Source organism: Anomaloglossus baeobatrachus, chromosome 3 (genome assembly GCF_048569485.1).
Source record: "Anomaloglossus baeobatrachus isolate aAnoBae1 chromosome 3, aAnoBae1.hap1, whole genome shotgun sequence".
NCBI lineage: Eukaryota > Metazoa > Chordata > Amphibia > Anura > Aromobatidae > Anomaloglossus > Anomaloglossus baeobatrachus.
In genome coordinates, this window is record NC_134355.1 from 567,403,934 (window position 1) to 567,424,186 (window position 20,253).

General features: G+C 50.6%; 1 protein-coding gene across 2 annotated transcripts in view; it reads left to right on the forward strand.

Annotated features, from left to right (window-relative positions):
* LOC142295562 (beta-galactoside alpha-2,6-sialyltransferase 1-like) overlaps positions 1-20,253 on the forward strand; it is a 161,632-nt gene that overhangs the window by 78,894 nt on the left and 62,485 nt on the right. For both annotated transcript variants that reach the window (XM_075338666.1, XM_075338664.1), the window contains exon 3: positions 15,510-15,607. In XM_075338666.1, coding sequence (XP_075194781.1) covers positions 15,510-15,607 — 98 coding nt within the window. The remainder of the gene's footprint in view (positions 1-15,509; positions 15,608-20,253) is intronic.

Consider the following 20,253-nt stretch of genomic DNA (forward strand, 5'->3'; position numbering starts at 1 on the left):
TCCTTTTCTTCTAGCTCTTATTGGGAGACCCAGACGATTGGGGTATAGCTACTGCCCTCTGGAGGCCACACAAAGCACTACATTAAAAGTGCAAGGCCCCTCCCCCTCTGGCTATACCCCCCGTGGTATCACGGGTTCTCCAGTTTTAGTGCCAAAGCAAGAAGGAGGAAGCCAATAACTGGTTTAAACAAATTAACTCCGAATAACATCGGAGAACTGAAAAACCGTTCAACATGAACAACATGTGTACCCGCAAACAACAAAAAAACATCCCGAAGGACAACAGGGCGGGTGCTGGGTCTCCCAATAAGAGCTAGAAGAAAAGGAATTTACGGTAAGTAACAAAATTCCCTTCTTCTTCAGCGCTCTATTGGGAGACCCAGACGATTGGGACGTCCAAAAGCTGTCCCTGGGTGGGTAAATAAATACCTCATGTTAGAGCTGCAAAACAGCCCTCCCCTACGGGGGTGTCACTGCCGCCTGCAGGACTCTTCTACCTAAGCTGGCATCCGCCGAAGCATAGGTATGCACCTGATAATGCTTGGTGAAAGTGTGCAGACTGGACCAGGTAGCTGCCTGGCACACCTGTTGAGCCGAAGCCTGGTGACGTAATGCCCAGGACGCACCCACGGCTCTGGTGGAGTGGGCTTTTAGCCCTGAAGGAACCGGAAGCCCCGCAGAACGGTAGGCCTCTAGAATTGGTTCTTTGATCCATCGAGCCAGGGTGGCTTTAGAAGCCTGCAACCCCTTGCGCGGACCAGCGACAAGGACGAAAAGTGCATCGGCACGGCGTATGGGCGCCGTGCGGGAAATGTAGATTCTGAGTGCTCTCACCAGATCTAGCAAACGTAAGGCCTTTTCATACCGGTGAACCGGATGAGGGCAAAAAGAAGGCAAGGAAATATCCTGATTAAGATGAAAAGAGGATACGACCTTAGGGAGAAACTCCGGAATGGGGCGCAGCACAACCTTGTCCTGGTGGAACACCAGGAAGGGAGCCTTAGATGACAGAGCTGCCAGCTCAGACACTCGCCGAAGCGATGTGATTGCAACAAGAAACGCCACTTTCTGCGACAGCCGAGAAAAGGAAACTTCCTTCAGAGGCTCGAAGGGCGGCTTCTGGAGAGCAACTAGTACCCTGTTCAGATCCCATGGATCTAACGGTCGCTTGTACGGGGGCACAATATGACAGACCCCCTGCAGGAACGTGCGCACCTTAGGAAGACGTGCTAGACGCTTCTGAAAAAACACGGATAGTGCCGAAACTTGCCCTTTAAGGGAGCTGAGCGACAAGCCCTTTTCTAACCCCGATTGCAGGAAGGAAAGAAACTTGGGCAATGCAAATGGCCAGGGAGACACTCCCTGAGCAGAGCACCAGGACAAGAAAATCTTCCACGTTCTGTGGTAGATCTTAGCCGAATTCGACTTTCTAGCTTGTCTCATTGTGGCAATGACTCCCTGAGATAATCCAGCAGATGCTAGGATCCAGGACTCAATGGCCACACAGTCAGGTTCAGGGCCGCAGAATTCTGATGGAAAAACGGCCCTTGGGACAGTAAGTCTGGTCGGTCTGGCAGTGACCACGGTCGACCGATCGTGAGATGCCACAGATCCGGATACCACGACCTCCTCGGCCAGTCTGGAGCGACGAGTATGACGCGGCTGCACTCGGATCTGATCTTGCGTAGCACTCTGGGCAAGAGCGCCAGAGGCGGAAACACGTATGGGAGCTGAAACTGCGACCAATCTTGAACCAAGGCGTCTGCCGCCAGAGCTCTTTGATCGCGCGACCTCGCCATGAATGCCGGGACCTTGTTGTTGTGCCGGGATGCCATTAGGTCGACGTCCGGCACTCCCCAGCGGCGACAGATTTCCTGAAACACGTCCGGGTGAAGGGACCATTCCCCTGCGTCCATGCCCTGGCGACTGAGGAAGTCTGCTTCCCAGTTTTCTACGCCTGGGATGTGAACCGCGGATATGGTGGATGCTCTGTCCTCCACCCACATTAGAATGCGCCGGACTTCTTGGAAGGCTTGCCGACTGCGCGTCCCTCCTTGGTGGTTGATGTATGCCACCGCTGTGGAGTTGTCCGATTGGATTCGGATCTGCTTTCCTTCCAGCCACTGTTGGAAGGCCAGTAGAGCAAGATACACTGCTCTGATCTCCAGAACATTGATCTGAAGGGTGGACTCCTGCGGAGTCCACGTCCCCTGAGCCCTGTGGTGGAGAAATACTGCTCCCCACCCTGACAGACTCGCATCTGTCGTGACTACTGCCCAGGATGGGGGCAGGAAGGATCTTCCCTGAGACAATGATGTGGGAAGGAGCCACCATTGTAGAGAGTCTTTGGCCGTCTGGGAAAGCGAGACTTTCCTGTCCAGGGACGTTGACTTCCCGTCCCATTGGCGGAGAATGTCCCATTGAAGTGGGCGCAGATGAAACTGCGCAAAGGGAACTGCTTCCATGGCTGCCACCATCTTCCCTAGGAAATGCATGAGGCGCCGCAAGGGATGCAACTGGCCCTGCAGGAGAGATTGCACCCCTGTCTGTAGTGACCGCTGCTTGTCCAGCGGAAGCTTCACTATCGCTGCTAGAGTATGAAACTCCATGCCAAGATACGTTAGTGACTGAGTCGGTGATAGGATCGACTTTGGAAAGTTGATGATCCATCCGAAAGACTGTAGAGTCTCCAGCGTAGCATTCAGGCTGAGTTGGCATGCCTCCTGAGAGGGAGCTTTGACCAATAAGTCGTCTAGGTAAGGAATCACCGAGTGTCCCTGAGAGTGCAAGACTGCTACCACCGCCGCCATGACCTTGGTGAAGACCCGTGGGGCTGTCGCCAGACCAAATGGAAGAGCTACGAACTGAAAATGGTCGTCTCCTATCACAAAACGTAGAAAACGTTGATGTTCTGTAGCAATTGGCACGTGGAGATAAGCATCTTTGATGTCTATTGAGGCAAGGAAGTCTCCTCTGGACATTGAGGCAATGACAGAGCGGAGGGTTTCCATCCGGAACCTCCTGGCGTGCACATGTTTGTTGAGCCGTTTTAGGTCCAGAACAGGACGGAACGAGCCGTCCTTTTTTGGAACCACAAAGAGATTGGAGTAAAACCCTTGCCCTTGTTCCTGAGGAGGGACTGGGATAACCACTCCTTCCGCTTTTAGGGAATCCACCGCCTGCAGCAGAGCATCTGCTCGGTCTGGACGTGGGGAGGTTCTGAAGAACCGAGCTGGAGGACGAGAATTGAACTCGATTCTGTACCCGCGAGACAAAATGTCCGTCACCCACCGGTCTTTGACCTGTGACATCCAAATGCCGGAAAAGCGGGAGAGCCTGCCCCCGACCGGCGATGCGGAGGGGGGGGGCTGGAAGTCATGAGGTAGCCGCTTTGGAAGCGGTACCTCCATTTGCTTTCTTGGGGCGTGTGTGAGTCCGCCACGAATCTGCGTTTCTTTGCGTCCTCTGAGTCCCTTTGGACGAGGTAAATGGTGTCTTGCCCGAACCTCGAAAGGACTGAAACCTCTGCTGCCACTTTTTCTGCTGAGGTTTGGGTGTTCTGGGTTGTGGTAAAGAGGAGTCTTTACCCTTGGACTGCTTAATGATGTCAGCCAATGGCTCGCCAAACAGTCTCTCTCTAGACAAAGGCAAACTGGTTAAACATTTTTTGGAACCAGCATCTGCTTTCCAGTCCTTTAACCACAAGGCTCTGCGCAAAACTACCGAATTGGCGGACGCCATTGAGGTGCGACTGGTAGATTCTAGGACCGCATTGATAGCGTAAGACGCAAACGCCGACATCTGCGTGGTAAGGTGCGCCACTTGCGGCACTGCTGGATGCATGATAGCATCCACTTTTGCTAAGCCAGCTGAAATAGCCTGGAGTGCCCATACGGCTGCGAATGCCGGAGCAAACGACGCGCCGATAGCTTCATAGACAGATTTTAACCAAAGGTCCATCTGTCTGTCATTGGCATCTTTAAGTGAAGCGCCATCCTCCACTGCAACTATGGATCTAGCTGCAAGTTTGGAAATCGGGGGGTCTACCTTTGGACACTGTGTCCAGCGCTTGACCACCTCAGGGGGGAAAGGGAAACGCGTATCTTTAGATCGTTTAGAGAAACGCCTTTCTGGGTGAGCGTCGTGCTTCTGGATTGATTCTCTGAAGTCAGAGTGATCTAACAAAGCACTCAATTTACGCTTGGGATAAAGGAAACGAAACTTTTCCTGCTCCGCAGCCGCCTCTTCTGCTGAAGGGGCTGGGGGAGAAATATCCAACAGCCTATTGATGGCTGAGATAAGGTCGTCTACCATGGCATCCCCATCCGGGGTATCCAGGTTGAGAGGGGTTCCAGGAGTGGATTCCTGATCACTCTCATCAGACACATCACAGGGAGACTGATTGCGCTGAGACCCTGAGCAGTGTGAAGACGTCGAGGGTCTTTCCCAGCGAGCTCGCTTAGGGTGGCTGGGGCCATCATCTGAGTCATAATCCTCGGCCTGTGAAGCCGGGGACCCCCCTGTGGGCTGGATACATTCCAAGTAAGGGGGACCTGAGGACAGAGGCCTCGCCGTGCCCAGAGACTGAGCCCCATGCATAGATTGCAAGGTCTCAAGGATTTTTGCCATAGATACAGACATATTATCTGCAAAAACTGCAAAGTCCGTCCCTGTCACCGGGGCAGAACTTACAAGCGTCTCAGCCTGGGTCGCTACCTCTCCTGACTCCGGCTGGCGAAGCAGCACCGGGTCGGAGCATTGCACACAATGGGGGTCATCAGAGCCTGCTGGTAGATTAGCCCCACATGCAGCACACGCAGTATACACAGCCCTTTTTGCCTTGGCCGCCTTGCGTTTTGAGGATGACATGTTGCTGCTTCCACAGAGCGATCTGGGATATGCAGCCAGAAGCGCACCTCACAGTGCAAGAAATACAATATCTATATAACTGTATCCAGTACACTGATACACAGTGAGGCACTAGAGGGACCAGCACAGAAAAATCGCTTACCGCCCGCTTAAAAAGCGGGTGTGTGGTCGCCAGATAGCCCCTAGTCCAGGTCTCCCAGAGCCTTGCGTCCTTCCTCCAGCCAGGCATGCATGTAATGGCTGCCGGCGTCTCGAGAGAGGAAGGGGGGCGGGCCCTGGGCGTTCCTGGCCAAGAGCGGGAAGCCTGCTTCCCTCTGTGCCAAGTGAGAGGGCTGGAGCATGTAAATCAGGCTCCAGCCCTCGTCGCTGCTTGCGAACAGCGTCTCTCCCCTACCCTGAATGACAGGGTGGGGGCGGGAACGAAACGGAGCTGCCGGCGTCCTAGGCCCAAAAAGCCGGGGACTAAAGTTATAACCGCCGCCGCCGTAAAAGCGCGGACGGCGGATCCCCGGCGCACCACAAGTCACAGCAGCGCCGCCCGGTCCAGAGGGGGTCGGCGCTGCGTTCCCAAACACAAACAATCCCCCAGTAATCTGTAGGGACACCATCTCCACGTTGCGGTCCCCGGCGCACTATAACACCCAGCCAGCCCGGAGTGTGTCTGTGCCTGCCGGGGACACAGAGTACCTGTAAGATGCAGGGCCCTGTCCCTGATCGTACTCCTGCTCCGAATCCATCAGGTTCTAATGGGTCTGTGGATGGAGCCCGGCATCAGAGCTGAGAGGCCGGCAGGATCCCACTTCCACAGAGCCCTACAAGGGGATGTGGAAGGAAAACAGCATGTCAGGCTCCAGCCCTGTACCAGCAATAGGTACCTCAACCTTACAACACCATCCAGGGGTGAGAAGGGAGCATGCTGGGAACACTATATGTGTCCTCTTTTCTTCCATCCGACATAGTCAGCAGCTACTGCTGACTAAAATCTGTGGAGCTATGCATGGAATGTCTGACCTCCTTCGCACACAAAGCTAAAACTGGAGAACCCGTGATACCACGGGGGGGTATAGCCAGAGGGGGAGGGGCCTTGCACTTTTAATGTAGTGCTTTGTGTGGCCTCCAGAGGGCAGTAGCTATACCCCAATCGTCTGGGTCTCCCAATAGAGCGCTGAAGAAAACCGGGCGGGCCGCATGGGAAAAACTTATGCAAAGGATGCGGTGTTTTCACCGCATCCGTTGCATAGCTTGCACAGCCGGATTGAGCCGCAGGGCTCAAGCCGGATGTGTGAAAGTAGCCTTAGGCCAGGCAACGTTCCATCCGGCCGCCGCATCGGCTAAATCTGCCGCATGCGGCAAAAACCGGATGGAACGCAAGGCCATGCGGCACAATGCGGCACTAATTAAAGTCTATGCAGGAAAATCGCAACCGGCAGCAAAAAAACAACGGTTGCGATTTTCCTGCAAAGTGCCGGATTGTGCCGCAGAAGAAAAACCGGAGGTGTGAAAGTACCTTTACAGGGAACGTTCGATCCGGCCGCGGCATCGGCTAAATCTGCCGCATTCGGCAAAAACCGGACCGAACGCAAGCCCCTGCGGCACAATACAGCACTAATGTAAGTCTATGCAAAAAAAAAACGCAACCGGCGTTATAAAAGCCGGTTGCGGTTTTTCTGCAGAACACCGTATTGTGCCGCAGAGCAAAAATCCGAATGTGAGAAAGTAGCCTGCAGGTGATAACAATACTGCACTGCAGGCAGCCGTCAGGTGACAGCGCCAGTAGCTACACGGGGGGGGGGTAAGGGGGCGCTCCTGACCTGGAGGAGAGCACACAGAAATTATGAGCAGCAGCGCGGCAGGGGCAGAACAGAAAGCTCCTTCCTACAGGAAGAAGATGCACGAGAAGGACCTGCGGTGATGTCATGCCCATGTGACCGTGTAGGAGGAGCTGGGCAGGAGCTGCTGACCGAGGAAGATGTGAGCACGGTAATTAGGGATGATGGTGGTGGGGAGGATGCAGGGTGAGTGGTATATGGGGGGTGGTCCAGACTGTGACAGAGGAGTGTTAAGGGATACTATCTGTGTGGGGCTTCAGTGTGTTTTTGAGAGAGGGGTAATTTGTGGTACAGCCAGTCTGTGAGATATGCAGGACATGGAGGTGTTGGGTGTGTGTGAGATATGCAGGGCATGAGGGTGTGCGTGTGTGTGTGTGTGATATGCAGGGCATGGGGGTGCTGTGTGTGTGTGTGTATGTATGTGTCCGTGTGTGTGTGTGTGTGTGTGTGTGTGTGTGTGTGTGTGTGTGTGTGTGTGAGAGATATGCAGGGCATGGGGGTGCTGGGTGTGTGTGTGTGTGTGTGTGAGAGATATGTAGGGCATGAAGATGCTGGGTGTGTGTGTGTGTGTGTGTGTGTGTGAGAGTGAGAGATATGCAGGGCATGGGGGTGCTGGGTGTGTGTGTGTGTGAGATATACAGGGCATGATGATGCTGAGTGTGTGTGTGTGTGTGTGTGTGTGTGTGTGTGTGAGATATGCAGGGCATGGAGGTGCTGTGTGTGTGTGTGTGAGATATGCAGGGCATGAGGATGCTGTGTGTGTGTGAGAGAGAGATGCAGGGTATGAGGATGCTGGGTGCGTGTGTGTGTGTGTGAGAGAGAGAGATATGCAGGGCATGGGGGTGCTGGGTGTGTGTGTGTGAGATATGCAGGGCATGAGGGTGCTGGGTGTGTGTGAGATGTGCAGGGCATGAGGATGCTGGGTGTGTGTGAGATATGCAGGGCATGAGGGTGCAGGGTGTGTGTGATTTAAGGGTGCATGGTGCGTGCACCAGTCCCTGCTGTGTGACGTGGGTAAAGTCCACACAGTAACCATATATCAGTAGGTAGTAGGTAGGTAGTGTGTGTGTGAGATATGCAGGGCATGGGGGTGCTGTGTGTGTGTGTGTGTGTGTGTGTGTGTGTGTGTGAGATATGCAGGACATGAGGATGCTGTGTGTGTGTGTGTGTGAGATATGCAGGGCATGAGGATGCTGTCTGTGTGTGTGTGTGTGTGTGTGTGAGAGATATGCAGGGCATGAGGATGCTGGGTGTGTGTGTGTGTGTGTGTGTGAGAGATATGCAGGGCATGGGGGTGCTGGGTGTGTGTGTGTGTGAGAGATATGCAGGGCATGAGGATGCTGGGTGTGTGTGAGAGAGAGATATGCAGGGTATGGGGGTGCTGTGTGTGTGTGTGTGTGAGAGAGATATGCAGGGCATGAGGATGCTGGGTGTGTGTGTGTGTGTGTGTGTGAGAGAGATATGCAGGGCATGGGGGTGCTGGGTGTGTGTGTGTGTGTGTGAGATATGCAGGGCATGAGGATGCTGTGTGTGTGTGTGTGTGTGTGTGTGTGTGTGAGATATCTAGGGCATGGGGGTGCTGGGTGTGTGTGTGTGTGTGTGTGAGATATGCAGGGCATGAGGATGCTGGGTGTGTGTGTGAGAGAAATATGCAGGGCATGGGGTGCTGGGTGTGTGTGTGTGAGAGATATGCAGGGCATGAGGATGCTGGGTGTGTGTGTGTGTGTGTTTGTGTGTGTGAGATATGCAGGGCATGGGGGTGCTGGATGTGTATGAGATATGCAGGGCATGAGGGTGCTGGGTGTGTGTGAGATATGCAGGGCATGAGGGTGCTGGGTGTGTGTGTGTGAGAGATATGCAGGGCATGAGGGTGCTGGGTGTGTTAGATATGCAGGGCATGAGGGCGCTGGGTGTGTGTGAGATGTGCAGGGCATGAGGATGCTGGGTGTGTGTGAGATATGCAGGGCATGAGGGTGCAGGGTGTGTGTGATTTGGGGTTGCTGTGTGTGTGTGATTTAAGGGTGCATGGTGTGTGCACCAGTCCCTGCTGTGTGACGTGGGTAAAGTCCACACAGTAACCATATATCAGTAGGGATTAGGGAAACAGGGATAGCAGCAGTCAGAGCATGGGATGGGATTGGGAAAGCTGGGTGCTGAGCTGAGAGAAAGAGGCTCTTTTCCTCATCACCCAGAACATAGAAAAGCTGAGTACTGAGGAAAAGAACCGAGTGTCCAGAGTAATTATCCTGTACCCCATGTGGCTTATCCTGTGCCGAGTATCAAGCATCAGTATCCTGTAACCCCAGTGACAGTATCCAGTACCCCCAGTGTCAGTGTCATTATCCTGTACCCCTAGTGTCAGTGTCATTATCCTGTACCCCCAGTGTCATTATACTGTACCCCCAGTGTCATTATCCTGTACCCCCAGTGTCAGTGTCATTATCCTGTACCCCCAGTGTCAGTGTCATTATCCTGTACCCCCAGTGTCAGTGTCATTATCCTGCACCCCCAGTGTCAGTGTCATTATCCTGCACCCCCAGTGTCAGTGTCATTATCCTGTACCCCCAGTGTCAGTGTCATTATCCTGTACCCCCAGTGTCATTATCCTGTACCCCAGTGTCATTATCCTGTACCCCCAGTGTCAGTGTCATTATCCTGTACCTCCAGTGTCAGTGTCATTATCCTGTACCCCCAGTGTCAGTGTCATTATCCTGTACCCCCAGTGTCAGTGTCATTATCCTGTACCCCAGTGTCAGTGTCATTATCCTGTACCTCCAGTGTCAGTGTCATTATCCTGTACCCCCAGTGTCAGTGTCATTATCCTGTACCTCCAGTGTCAGTGTCATTATCCTGTACCCCCAGTGTCAGTGTCATTATCCTGTACCCCAGTGTCAGTGTCATTATCCTGTACCCCCAGTGTCAGTGTCATTATCCTGTACCTCCAGTGTCAGTGTCATTATCCTGTACCCCCAGTGTCAGTGTCATTATCCTGTACCCCCAGTGTCAGTGTCAGTATCCTGTACCCCCAGTGTCAGTGTCATTATCCTGTACCCCCAGTGTGAGTGTCATTATCCTGTACCCCCAGTGTCAGTGTCAGTATCCTGTACCCCCAGTGTCAGTGTCATTATCCTGTACCCCCAGTGTGAGTGTCATTATCCTGTACCCCCAGTGTCAGTGTCATTATCCTGTACCCCAGTGTCATTATCCTGTACCCCCAGTGTCAGTGTCATTATCCTGTACCCCAGTGTCATTATCCTGTACCCCCAGTGTCAGTGTCATTATCCTGTACCCCTAGTGTCAGTGTCATTATCATGTACCCCCAGTGTCATTATCCTGTACCCCAGTGTCATTATCCTGTACCCCCAGTGTCAGTGTCATTATCTTGTACCCCCAGTGTCATTATCCTGTACCCCTTAGTGTCAGTATGCGATCTGACATATTAGCAGACGCATATTTGCCCTAATAGCAGCTCCCTACCCATCCCTGTGCTCTAAAATTGTGTAATATGAAAGTAATAAAAAACATTTTATTACTTTCATATTTCCTATGTAGATTACAGAGCCGCTGGCCCCATGGGCGGCGCCTTGCCCTATGGGCATCTGCATACTTTCCGTGGTATCACGCCCCTCATTCTATCCTGCGCACGTTTATACTTACCATTGCGGCAGACTTCTCTTCCAGGTTCTCTTTGTCAGTTTCAGACGCGCACTGCGCATACGCAGTGCGCGTCTGAAGCCACCGAGTGAATCCTCCTCAATCTAAGCCGCCGACACCTGAAAGCACCCCCCCCTCGCTCCTCGCCTCAGAGAGATGCGTACCAGCAAATAATTTTTTACAAAAAAAGCACTGCATATATATATACACTGACTGTTACACATATATATACAGACTGCGGTCATCGAATCCTCCCGATACCGCCACCGCTGCTTCAATCTCCCGTGCGGCGCCAGGTCCGCTCCCGTGCGTGAGATGGAAGCAGCTGCGAAATTGAAAGTGAACAATAGAAAAAAAAAAAGACATACCTGTCTGCAGACTCAAGGTGCCATGCCCGCTCCCAGCTCCTCTCCCGGTACCGCCGCTCCGGCTGTGTGCCGGCTCCCAGGCACGTCCGATGGCTGCAGGACCTGGCGGTGGATCACCTTATGCGGTCAACTGACACAGCTGATCGTAAGTCTCGCGGTGATCCCGTCTTTTTACCGCCCGGCCGGCTATCTGCTGATGCCGTCAGGAGACCACTTCAATGATTACCGGCAGCTCCTGCAGCGATTGGACAGGAGCCAGCACATACGTGTGTAGGGTTTGGTTTTTTTTGCACTGATGCGTCAGCTGATTGTATAAACAGCTTTTATACAATCAGCTGATGTGTCATGGGATTCAGGCACTTGAACCTGACACATCATCTGATCGCTTTGCCTTCCAGCAAACCGATCAGATGATATTGGATCTGGATTGGACGGCGTGGGACCCTTAACCCAGGATTACTGCGGAGGGGGGTTCTTTATTTCAATAAAGATGGAGTCACTAATTGTGTTGTGTTTTATTTCTAATAAAAATATTTTTCTGTGTTGTTTTTTTTTATCTTTACTAGAAATTCATGGTGGCCATGTCTAATATTGGCGTGACACCATCAATTTCGGGCTTAGGGCCAGCTGATAATATAAAGGTAGCCCTAACCCCATTATTACCCAGCGAGCCACCCGGCATCAGGGCAGCTGGAAGAGTTGAATACAGCGCCAGAAGATGGCTCTTCTATGAAAGCGCCATTTTCTGGGGTGGCTGCGGACTGCAATACGCAGCGGGGGTGCCCAGAAAGCTTGGGCACTCTGCAGTGCGTATTCCAATCTCCAGCTGCCTAGTTGTACCTGGCTGGACTCAAAAATTGGGTGAAGCCCACGTCTTTTTTGTAATTTTAATTATTTCATGAAATTCATGAAATAATTAAAAAAAAAGGGCTTCACTGTATTTTTGGTTCACAGTCGGGTACAAATAGGCAATATATGGAGTTAAGGTATGCACACCAGTGATTATGCAAGGGGAATACATGAAATAGCAGAAACTGCTGTGTGAATACTGACATAAAAAATTCAATAGCTATATGTAAGAATGAAATGGGAAAAATGGAACCTGCATTACTGCCATGAATATATGAATAAAGAGAAATTTAGCTACTGAATTGATCAATGCAATAGAGCCCCAACACTACGCCAAAGTATTTCTCTACGTTGGGGTCCCTAGCTTGTGTGTGTCCTCTCATGCATAAAAACGCAGTGAGCAAAAACGCAGCAAAAAAACGGCCCAGACAGTATCACAGGAGAGGATTAGATACACGGCTCAGCAGGCAGTATCACACAGGACAGGATTAGATGCACAGCTGTGCAGACAGTATCACACAGGACAGGATTAGATACACAGCTCAGCAGACAGTATCACAAAAGAGAGGATTAGATACACAGCTCAGCACACAGTATCACACAGGAGAGGATTAGATACACGGTTGTGCAGACAGCATCACAAAGGAGAGGATTAGATACACAGCTCAGCAGACAGTATCACACAGGACAGGATTAGATACACAGCTGTGCAGACAGTATCACACAGGACAGGATTAGATACACAGCTCAGCACACAATATCACACAGAAGAGGATTAGATACACGGCTGTGCAGACAGTATCACACAGGAGAGGATTAGATACACAGCTCAGCAGACAGTATCACACAGGACAGGATTAGATACACAGCTGTGCAGACAGTATCACACAGGACAGGATTAGATACACAGCTCAGGAGACAGTATCACAAAGGAGAGGATTAGATACACAGCTGTGCAGACTATCACACAGGACAGGATTAGATACACAGCATTGCAGACAGTATCACACAGGACAGGATTAGATACACAGCTCAGCACACAGTATTACACAGGAGAGGATTAGATACACAGCTCAGCAGACAGTATCACAAAGGAGAGGATTAGATACACAGCTCAGCACACAGTATCACACAGGAGAGGATTAGATTCACGGTTGTGCAGACAGCATCACAAAGGAGAGGATTAGATACACAGCTCAGCAGACAGTATCACACAGGACAGGATTAGATACACAGCTGTGCAGACAGTATCACACAGGACAGGATTAGATACACAGCTCAGCACACAATATCACACAGAAGAGGATTAGATACACGGCTGTGCAGACAGTATCACACAGGAGAGGATTAGATACACAGCTCAGCAGACAGTATCACACAGGACAGGATTAGATACACAGCTGTGCAGACAGTATCACACAGGACAGGATTAGATACACAGCTCAGGAGACAGTATCACAAAGGAGAGGATTAGATACACAGCTGTGCAGACTATCACACAGGAGAGGATTAGATACACAGCTGTGCAGACTATCACACAGGACAGGATTAGATACACAGCATTGCAGACAGTATCACACAGGACAGGATTAGATACACAGCTCAGCACACAGTATTACACAGGAGAGGATTAGATACACAGCTCATCACACAGTATCACACAGGAGAGGATTAGATACACAGCCCTGCAGAAAGTATCACACAGGATAGGATTAGATACACAACCCTGCAGACAGTATCACCGGTACACACACAAGGTGGCAAGCGGAAGAGTTGAGGGGGGGTGTTTTTGGAGACCACACACACACACACCGGCGGAGGCCAGAACGGGGGCTGGGGAGAGCGGAGGGGGTTTCATTACAGACTAACGGCGGGGGGTAGGGGCGGCGGCAGTAGCGGGGGCTGGTGAGAGCAGAGGGAGGCAGGGGGTGTCATCGGTAACGGCGGTTGACAGGTGTAAAGTGGAGCAAAAACCATGGATGAAGCTCCACAAAAATGGCGCTGAGATCCTCCCTCTGCTGTGATCTGGACAGCCCAGGGGGCGCGTCCAGGTCACAGCAGACGCCCACTGTAATGTTATTGAATGGGGTCGGATCACAACTACTATTCTCTATGCACAGGGGCTGCCATAAAGGAGTGTGTAACTGTCGTTACACACACAGCAAATCCAACATGGCCCCCAGTAAAATTAGAATATCAAAAAAAGTAAATAAGCTGCGATTTTCATTTTCTATTGAAAATACTTGATTTCATAATCACTATTTTTAATAAAAAAACACGATACATTACCTTTAATTCACCAGTTGAGGACAGGATTATAAGTCCCAAAAGAGCAGACCAGCAGCCCACTGCAGGGGATAGAGCATCTGCCAGGGCCCCTTTAGATCCCACGGGTCAGCGTCTGCGGGCAAGGCTCCCACCCGTAGTTGTGGGAGCGGACTCCCGTGTTCCACGCTGGGAAGAGAACCAAAGAGAACTAAACCGTGCAGAGGAAAGTGACACAGACCATCAGCCCGGGTGAGGAACCAGAATACACCCGGCCGCGGCGGCCGGCCACTGGCACCTTGGTTTACCGCTGAACTTGTGTGATTTCTTTGACTGTGAGTACACTAACATCCCCCGGTCCGACCGGGCGCACCGGCCCCTGCAGCCACCATCCTCAGCACAGTGACACTGGGCCCCGGGGCATCCACCCCTACCCACGGAGGGTTAAAAACAACTAGCTGCCATCCAAACGCCCCTGGGTGCTCTCTAATAGCAGCAGTGGTACCCCATCTTACCACATGCCGTGGGTGGCGTCACGGACTATATAGAAAATCCCACATACAACCAATTCCCCTTTTTATTTGATGTGTCCGCGAGACCCCCGGGTCCGGAGATCCCTCGAGCTACACCGCGGATCCAGATCCGAGCAGACTGGCTTCTGGCTTGGGGGTGGCACACCCCCACCACACCCCTCCTCATTACAGAGATGCACATCACCTGATTTACTTAATTGGTAGTTGTCTCTCAAGCCTATACAGCTTGGAGTAGGATATCATGTATAAAAAGTATCATGTGATCAAAATACTCATTTGCCTAATAATTCTGCATACAGTGTATAATAGCCAGTCACCATTTTGCTAAAGCATAGAGGGCCAGCAAGGAGTTAAAAAAACTGTATGCTCATCTTCATCGGCCCTCCCCATAAGTGTGATGTTGCTGGTCCTGCAATCCATCCAGCTCTTCTATCTATTATTTTCTTGCATTTATCTTTTATCATACTTACGGTTGGGTCTGGCATTCACTGGATAGCATGTCACCACAGGCGTAGCAATGCACATTACTAATATGCGTTGTGCCCACATCGTCACAATGGACATGGTGCACATCACTACATTGCGCTGCATGCTGTCAACCGGGGTCTAGTGAATGGAAGATTCAGTTGGATGGAAGATAGAAAATGAAATATAAAAGAGCCAATCAAAGGACTGGTCGGAGTGGAACTGAGTTTAAAAGGACTCAGGACCCAAGAGAGGTGAATATAAAAGTCTGTTTTTAACCCCTTCCTAGCTGATTCAATTTGCATAATTTTTGTAGAATGCTAATTACATTTCATCCCTGAATTAAGCAAATTTTCCAAAATTGAATGCCTCAAGGCATGATGTGTAGTACAAAATTTACATTCTAGGATAATTACAAGAAGATCATTGGTGCTAACACCTATTGATAGTTAAACTTTTACCAAAGATCTTTGACTGCAGAATAGCTTATACAACTTGTTATTTTTCTTATGGTATATTATACATCTATATCACATGGGTATGTAAAGTAGTATCAATGTAGACAAGCCGATCAGCTCCCTCAATCTGAAATTGACTGACAGCCGGTGAAACCATTCAAATGCAGAATATAATGAATTGTAAAATTACTATTACAAAGTGTCTTTTTGCATTTACAGACTCCCATGATGCTGTTCTTAGATTTAATGCTGCGCCTACAATAAGGTTTGAGACTGATGTGGGATCAAAAACTACATTCCGCCTAATAAACTCACAGGTAAATGTTAAGATATAGTCAAGAACAGAGCTCTCTACTACCCTACTAAAGACACCATGATGACTTTACAAAGTTGACCTGACATTGAAGACCTATCCAGAGATGACAACCATGAAAAGCCCCTTAATAGGGTGATACTTGAGCAGTGTGTTAAAATGGAATTGGCCTGTAAGAGGTGTGGTTTATATAAGAGGTGTGGTATATATAAGAGGTGTGGTTATGGGGTGGTACTTACACTATACCTCTACAAAAGAGCAGGCACAGGGAATGCAAAGAATAAAAATTAAAGTAAAATGTTAATGTGTCTGGTGCTGCAGTCACAGGCTGGATGAACTGAGATGGTAAATGTGTGAAAAACCCTAAAAAAAGCAGGCAAATTGAAAATGTTTCTTAATAAAATTAATTGGTTACTTTCTTGAGTCTAAAAGTAGGAGTTTTGGTGGAAACTCTCATTGTTCCTCCTGGTACTGGAGGTCCCAGAGTATGTTCCTTTGGTGCCCTCTCTATGTTGCCCTGCACGCACTCACTACATACATGTACATAATAAATCACACACTCGGGATCCTCAGCCCTGTGGTAAGAGAGGTAACGGAACAGTGCCAAGGTCAACAGCAGCCTTCTTCTCAATAAAATACAGGGAGGTTAGTGATGCTAGAGCAAAGCATTGCACATTAGCAGAGCACAGCAGCTGATTGACTGTGGTCTGTAATAGTCTACTTGTCCTGGACACCTGAAGTGTGGGTTATCGATTGTGTACTGTGACGCCCTGGACTAGCCAGGTTGTCAGAGGTAGGCCCTTACACAAACACCTTCCCCCCCTTAATAAGGTGACATCATCCAAACTACAAAACCTTTGTCACCTCCCTCCGGGTTTGATGTTCACACCAGGGGGTGGAGCCAGATGGTTGGCTCCGCCCACTGAGGAGTTCACAGGCCCGGAGGCGGGAAAAACAGTAGTAGAGTCTAGTCTGAGTAGTCGAGTGGAGAGGAGTGAAGTTCAAGGGTAGACCGGTGTCCAGGTCTGCCATAGTCTACAACAGGTGGCTGGGTTGGAGCCCAGTCACCTCTGGCAAGGAGGCAGACGGTGGTGGCCGCCTGCAGGAGCTGGGATTACAGCCGGTGGAACCATAGGGACCGAGGACAGGCGGTGGCCCGCCGGTACCGAACCGGGGAACCGATTGGAAACCGGAGCACCAGGAGGGGTACTCAGACCCAGTACGAAGCCCAGAAACAACCGGGCTGAGTCAAATCAACTGATTGAGGACTGGACTTTAGGCCCTTTCCCACCTAAGACCCGACTGAAGACAACAGCCCAACAATAAGGGTAGAAAGCCACCGCCCAGGCATAGAGACCCGACGGGCCAGTGTCTGTGGGCAAAAAGGGCTCTCCCAGCACACAGCAGGCTGGGGAGCGGACTACCGTTGCTCAGGCATAGGAGTCGTCATTTCTACACGTGAGGTGCAGGAGAAAGGCGGAAACCACCAACCTGAAAAGGGGAAAAGCGCAGCCGGCTGCGGGCACCGTTCACCATCTTGTTTGGTTTACCAGAGACTCCTGCGTGTTTGTAATAGTGAGTACAACAGTGCCTTCGGGACGCGCACCACGCCGCACCACACTGACACGCCAGCACGCATCCATTCCCCCGCCTCAGTACCTCCCTCGGGCCCCCGGCACCATCATTCCCCCTACCCACGGAGGGGTCAACACCAAGCTGCACAACACCGTCCCCGGGAGCCTAGTCAACGGCAGCGGTGGTGTCCATCCATTCACCACAACCCGAGGGTGGCGTCACAAACTCAAATTCCCTACAAACAACCGCAGCTCCAGCCGTGGACCTTCCCACCGAAGTCCCTACGTGTAGCGCCAACCCCCTTTCAGAGCGACGTGACCCCCGGGTCCGTGAGGAGCTCGAGCCACCCACCGACTAGCACGCATCCGAGCTGCTCGGCAGCCGGCCGAGCCCTGCGGCGGTACATGTACCACAGAGCAAGGAGTCTACCCAGAAAGTATCTTCCACTTTCCAGTCACTGTGTCAAAAGCACAGGCCTGTATATCCTAAATATTGGTTATCAATATCTTTGTACTAGTGATCTCCTTTGAACTAAAATTGAATCTCCTTGATGGCGTTTCTGAAAAGTTGTCAAATTTGCCTAACATTTACTGCATCTGACGAGGTACAGTGCTTGGTGTTACTCTCACACCTAGTGGACAAAGCATTTTCATCATCAAAACAGAACGGCAGAATAATTGCAGCAAGTTTTAAAGCTTTTAATTCAGACCAGCAGTGAGGCTGTCCCTCAGGATGCTTCAGGTTCTTACCTACTTGATACAATTGTTCTAAGGGGCACAGGACCAGGGCAAGGTATTTTGAGCTCTAGATATACAAGACCAATGATGCTTCCCAAGCAAGGAATGGGTGAGAGAGTAAGGTAATAACATAGGACCCTTCACCCTGACACCATCTTCCTCAGATCTATAAGGTAAAAAGCTCCAATGACTACCTCTAGTAGAATTGTTCTCTTTTTCATCAAAATATATCAGACAAATTAAAAAGGTTTACTTAACAGGTTGTATAATTTTATAGTTAGATACAGGCATAACTCACCGTCTGTGGAGAGTTTACACAGTACCAGCAACAAATAGCAGTATTCATCCCTGACATCCTATATTTTAAATGTCAAACCAAAAGAGAGCTATGGAAATGTAGCGCCCCTGAATATACATCAGGGTGCTACAGGGAACTGCATCCTTTTCCTAGGGTGCAGGTCCTACCCCCCATGGTTCCAGATTCCCAACAATCGGTGTCACTACCATCAGCACCACAAATTCCAACCACACCTCACATCAAGACCTGTCAGACACACCAGTGGGTTGGTCTAGCTGGAATAAGGCCACCCACCTAGGGGTCAGGCAGACTGGTGGGAGGGATGCACAGTAGCTCAGTGAGGGCCCTCAAAGAGTAAGGAGCTGGAGTGGTAGCTCCCGGGGAGCTAGATCGAGGTTGGGTCGCAGACTGTGGTCCAGGATCAGAGGAGTCAGGGACCGGTAGCAGGGACATTGGAAAAGGGTGCGACGGACATAGTCTAGGACAGGGGTGGGCAATTAATTTTCCCATGGGGCCGCATGAGAAATTGGAATGGTTTTAGAGGGCCGGACTAATATAATTAACTCAGTTCTAGCCAATACTGTATATAGTATATATACTATCCCTTCATAAACAAACAGTAAGTTAAACAATACAAAGATTCAATGAAATTATGGAGGACCTAATTACATAATTATTTAATGAGATGATGAACTTTAATGAACTTGTGATTGTTCACTTTAGAAAATTATCAACTTTAGGCTGGTTTCAGACGTTCGTGTTTCAGGTACGTGTGACATCCGTTTTTAACACGGATTCCACACGCACCCATGTTGTTATTTGCTGTTATTCACACATCCGTGTTTTCACACGGACCATGTGACCCCTCGTGGCCCCGCACATACACACACGCGGACATGTCTGTTTTTTCCTCGGTAGCACGGGTGTCACATGGATCGCACACTGATGTGATCTGTGTGACATCAGTGTGACAAGTACCAGAGACAACAGGTCAGATTGCCCTCATCACTGACTGGCCAGCAAGGACGCCCTGAACCAGGCGGGCCGGTCACAGACGGTAGGCGGGCCGGATGTGGCCAGCGGGCCACCCCTTGCCCAGGTCTGGTCTAGGAGGACTGTCGGCACCAGAAAACCAAAAAGAACTGACCAGTACCGAGCACGACGGGGTACAGGACCCTAGGTCAGGAACCGATTCAACGTCCTGATAATTAACTTGGGAGGGAGAGTATGTTCACGAACTTCCCTAAGAGCTCAGAGATTGAAGGCATCAGCACAATGCGGTGGATAGGGTTTTACACATAAAGCAACCCACTGAAATCCCAAGTGCCAGCCATCAAGAGCACAGCTACACTAGACATAGTGAGTGGGGCCCTAACAGCTTCAAGCCAAGGGGCCACAACAGACAACTAAATTGTGCACGGAGGCAGGCTCTGGATTACCAAGTGACACCGGTGAGAACGGACACCTGGACCGTCTCCCTGCAGTGGCAGTGGTACCTAGAGACTTTGGTTTACCTACGGTGTGTGTGTCTACTTTATAAACCTCATCCAACACCACAACTACCGCAGTGAGTACCCTGATCCCTGCACCCTGGGCTCCCCAGTAACCACCAACAAACATTCCCCTGAGCCCCGTGGCCTTCCCTACCTGTGAAGGGACTAACATCAGGCTGCTTAACTCCATCTGTCCCGGTACACCTTACAGCAGTGGTGGTACTCCCATTACCGCAACCCACAGGTTACGTCACGAACGTCTCCCATGTAAATATCCCCTTTTACAGATCAAAGTGTCTGCCAAGCTGGGTCCGGACGACCCCCTCAAGCCACGATCCCGCATCTGAGCAGCCCGACCAACACCGGGGCGGTACAGAAACTAATATAGCTTAACTTTAGTAGGGTTTCTTTGAATTCAATCAAAGTGTCAAACAATGAAAACCAGACAGGCCACATTGTATTTAAAGGACTATGTCTGATGGTGTTTGCGATGGTAATGCAGCAAATAAAGCTTGCATTGAGACAAAACTGATGATAGTTCTTGTGC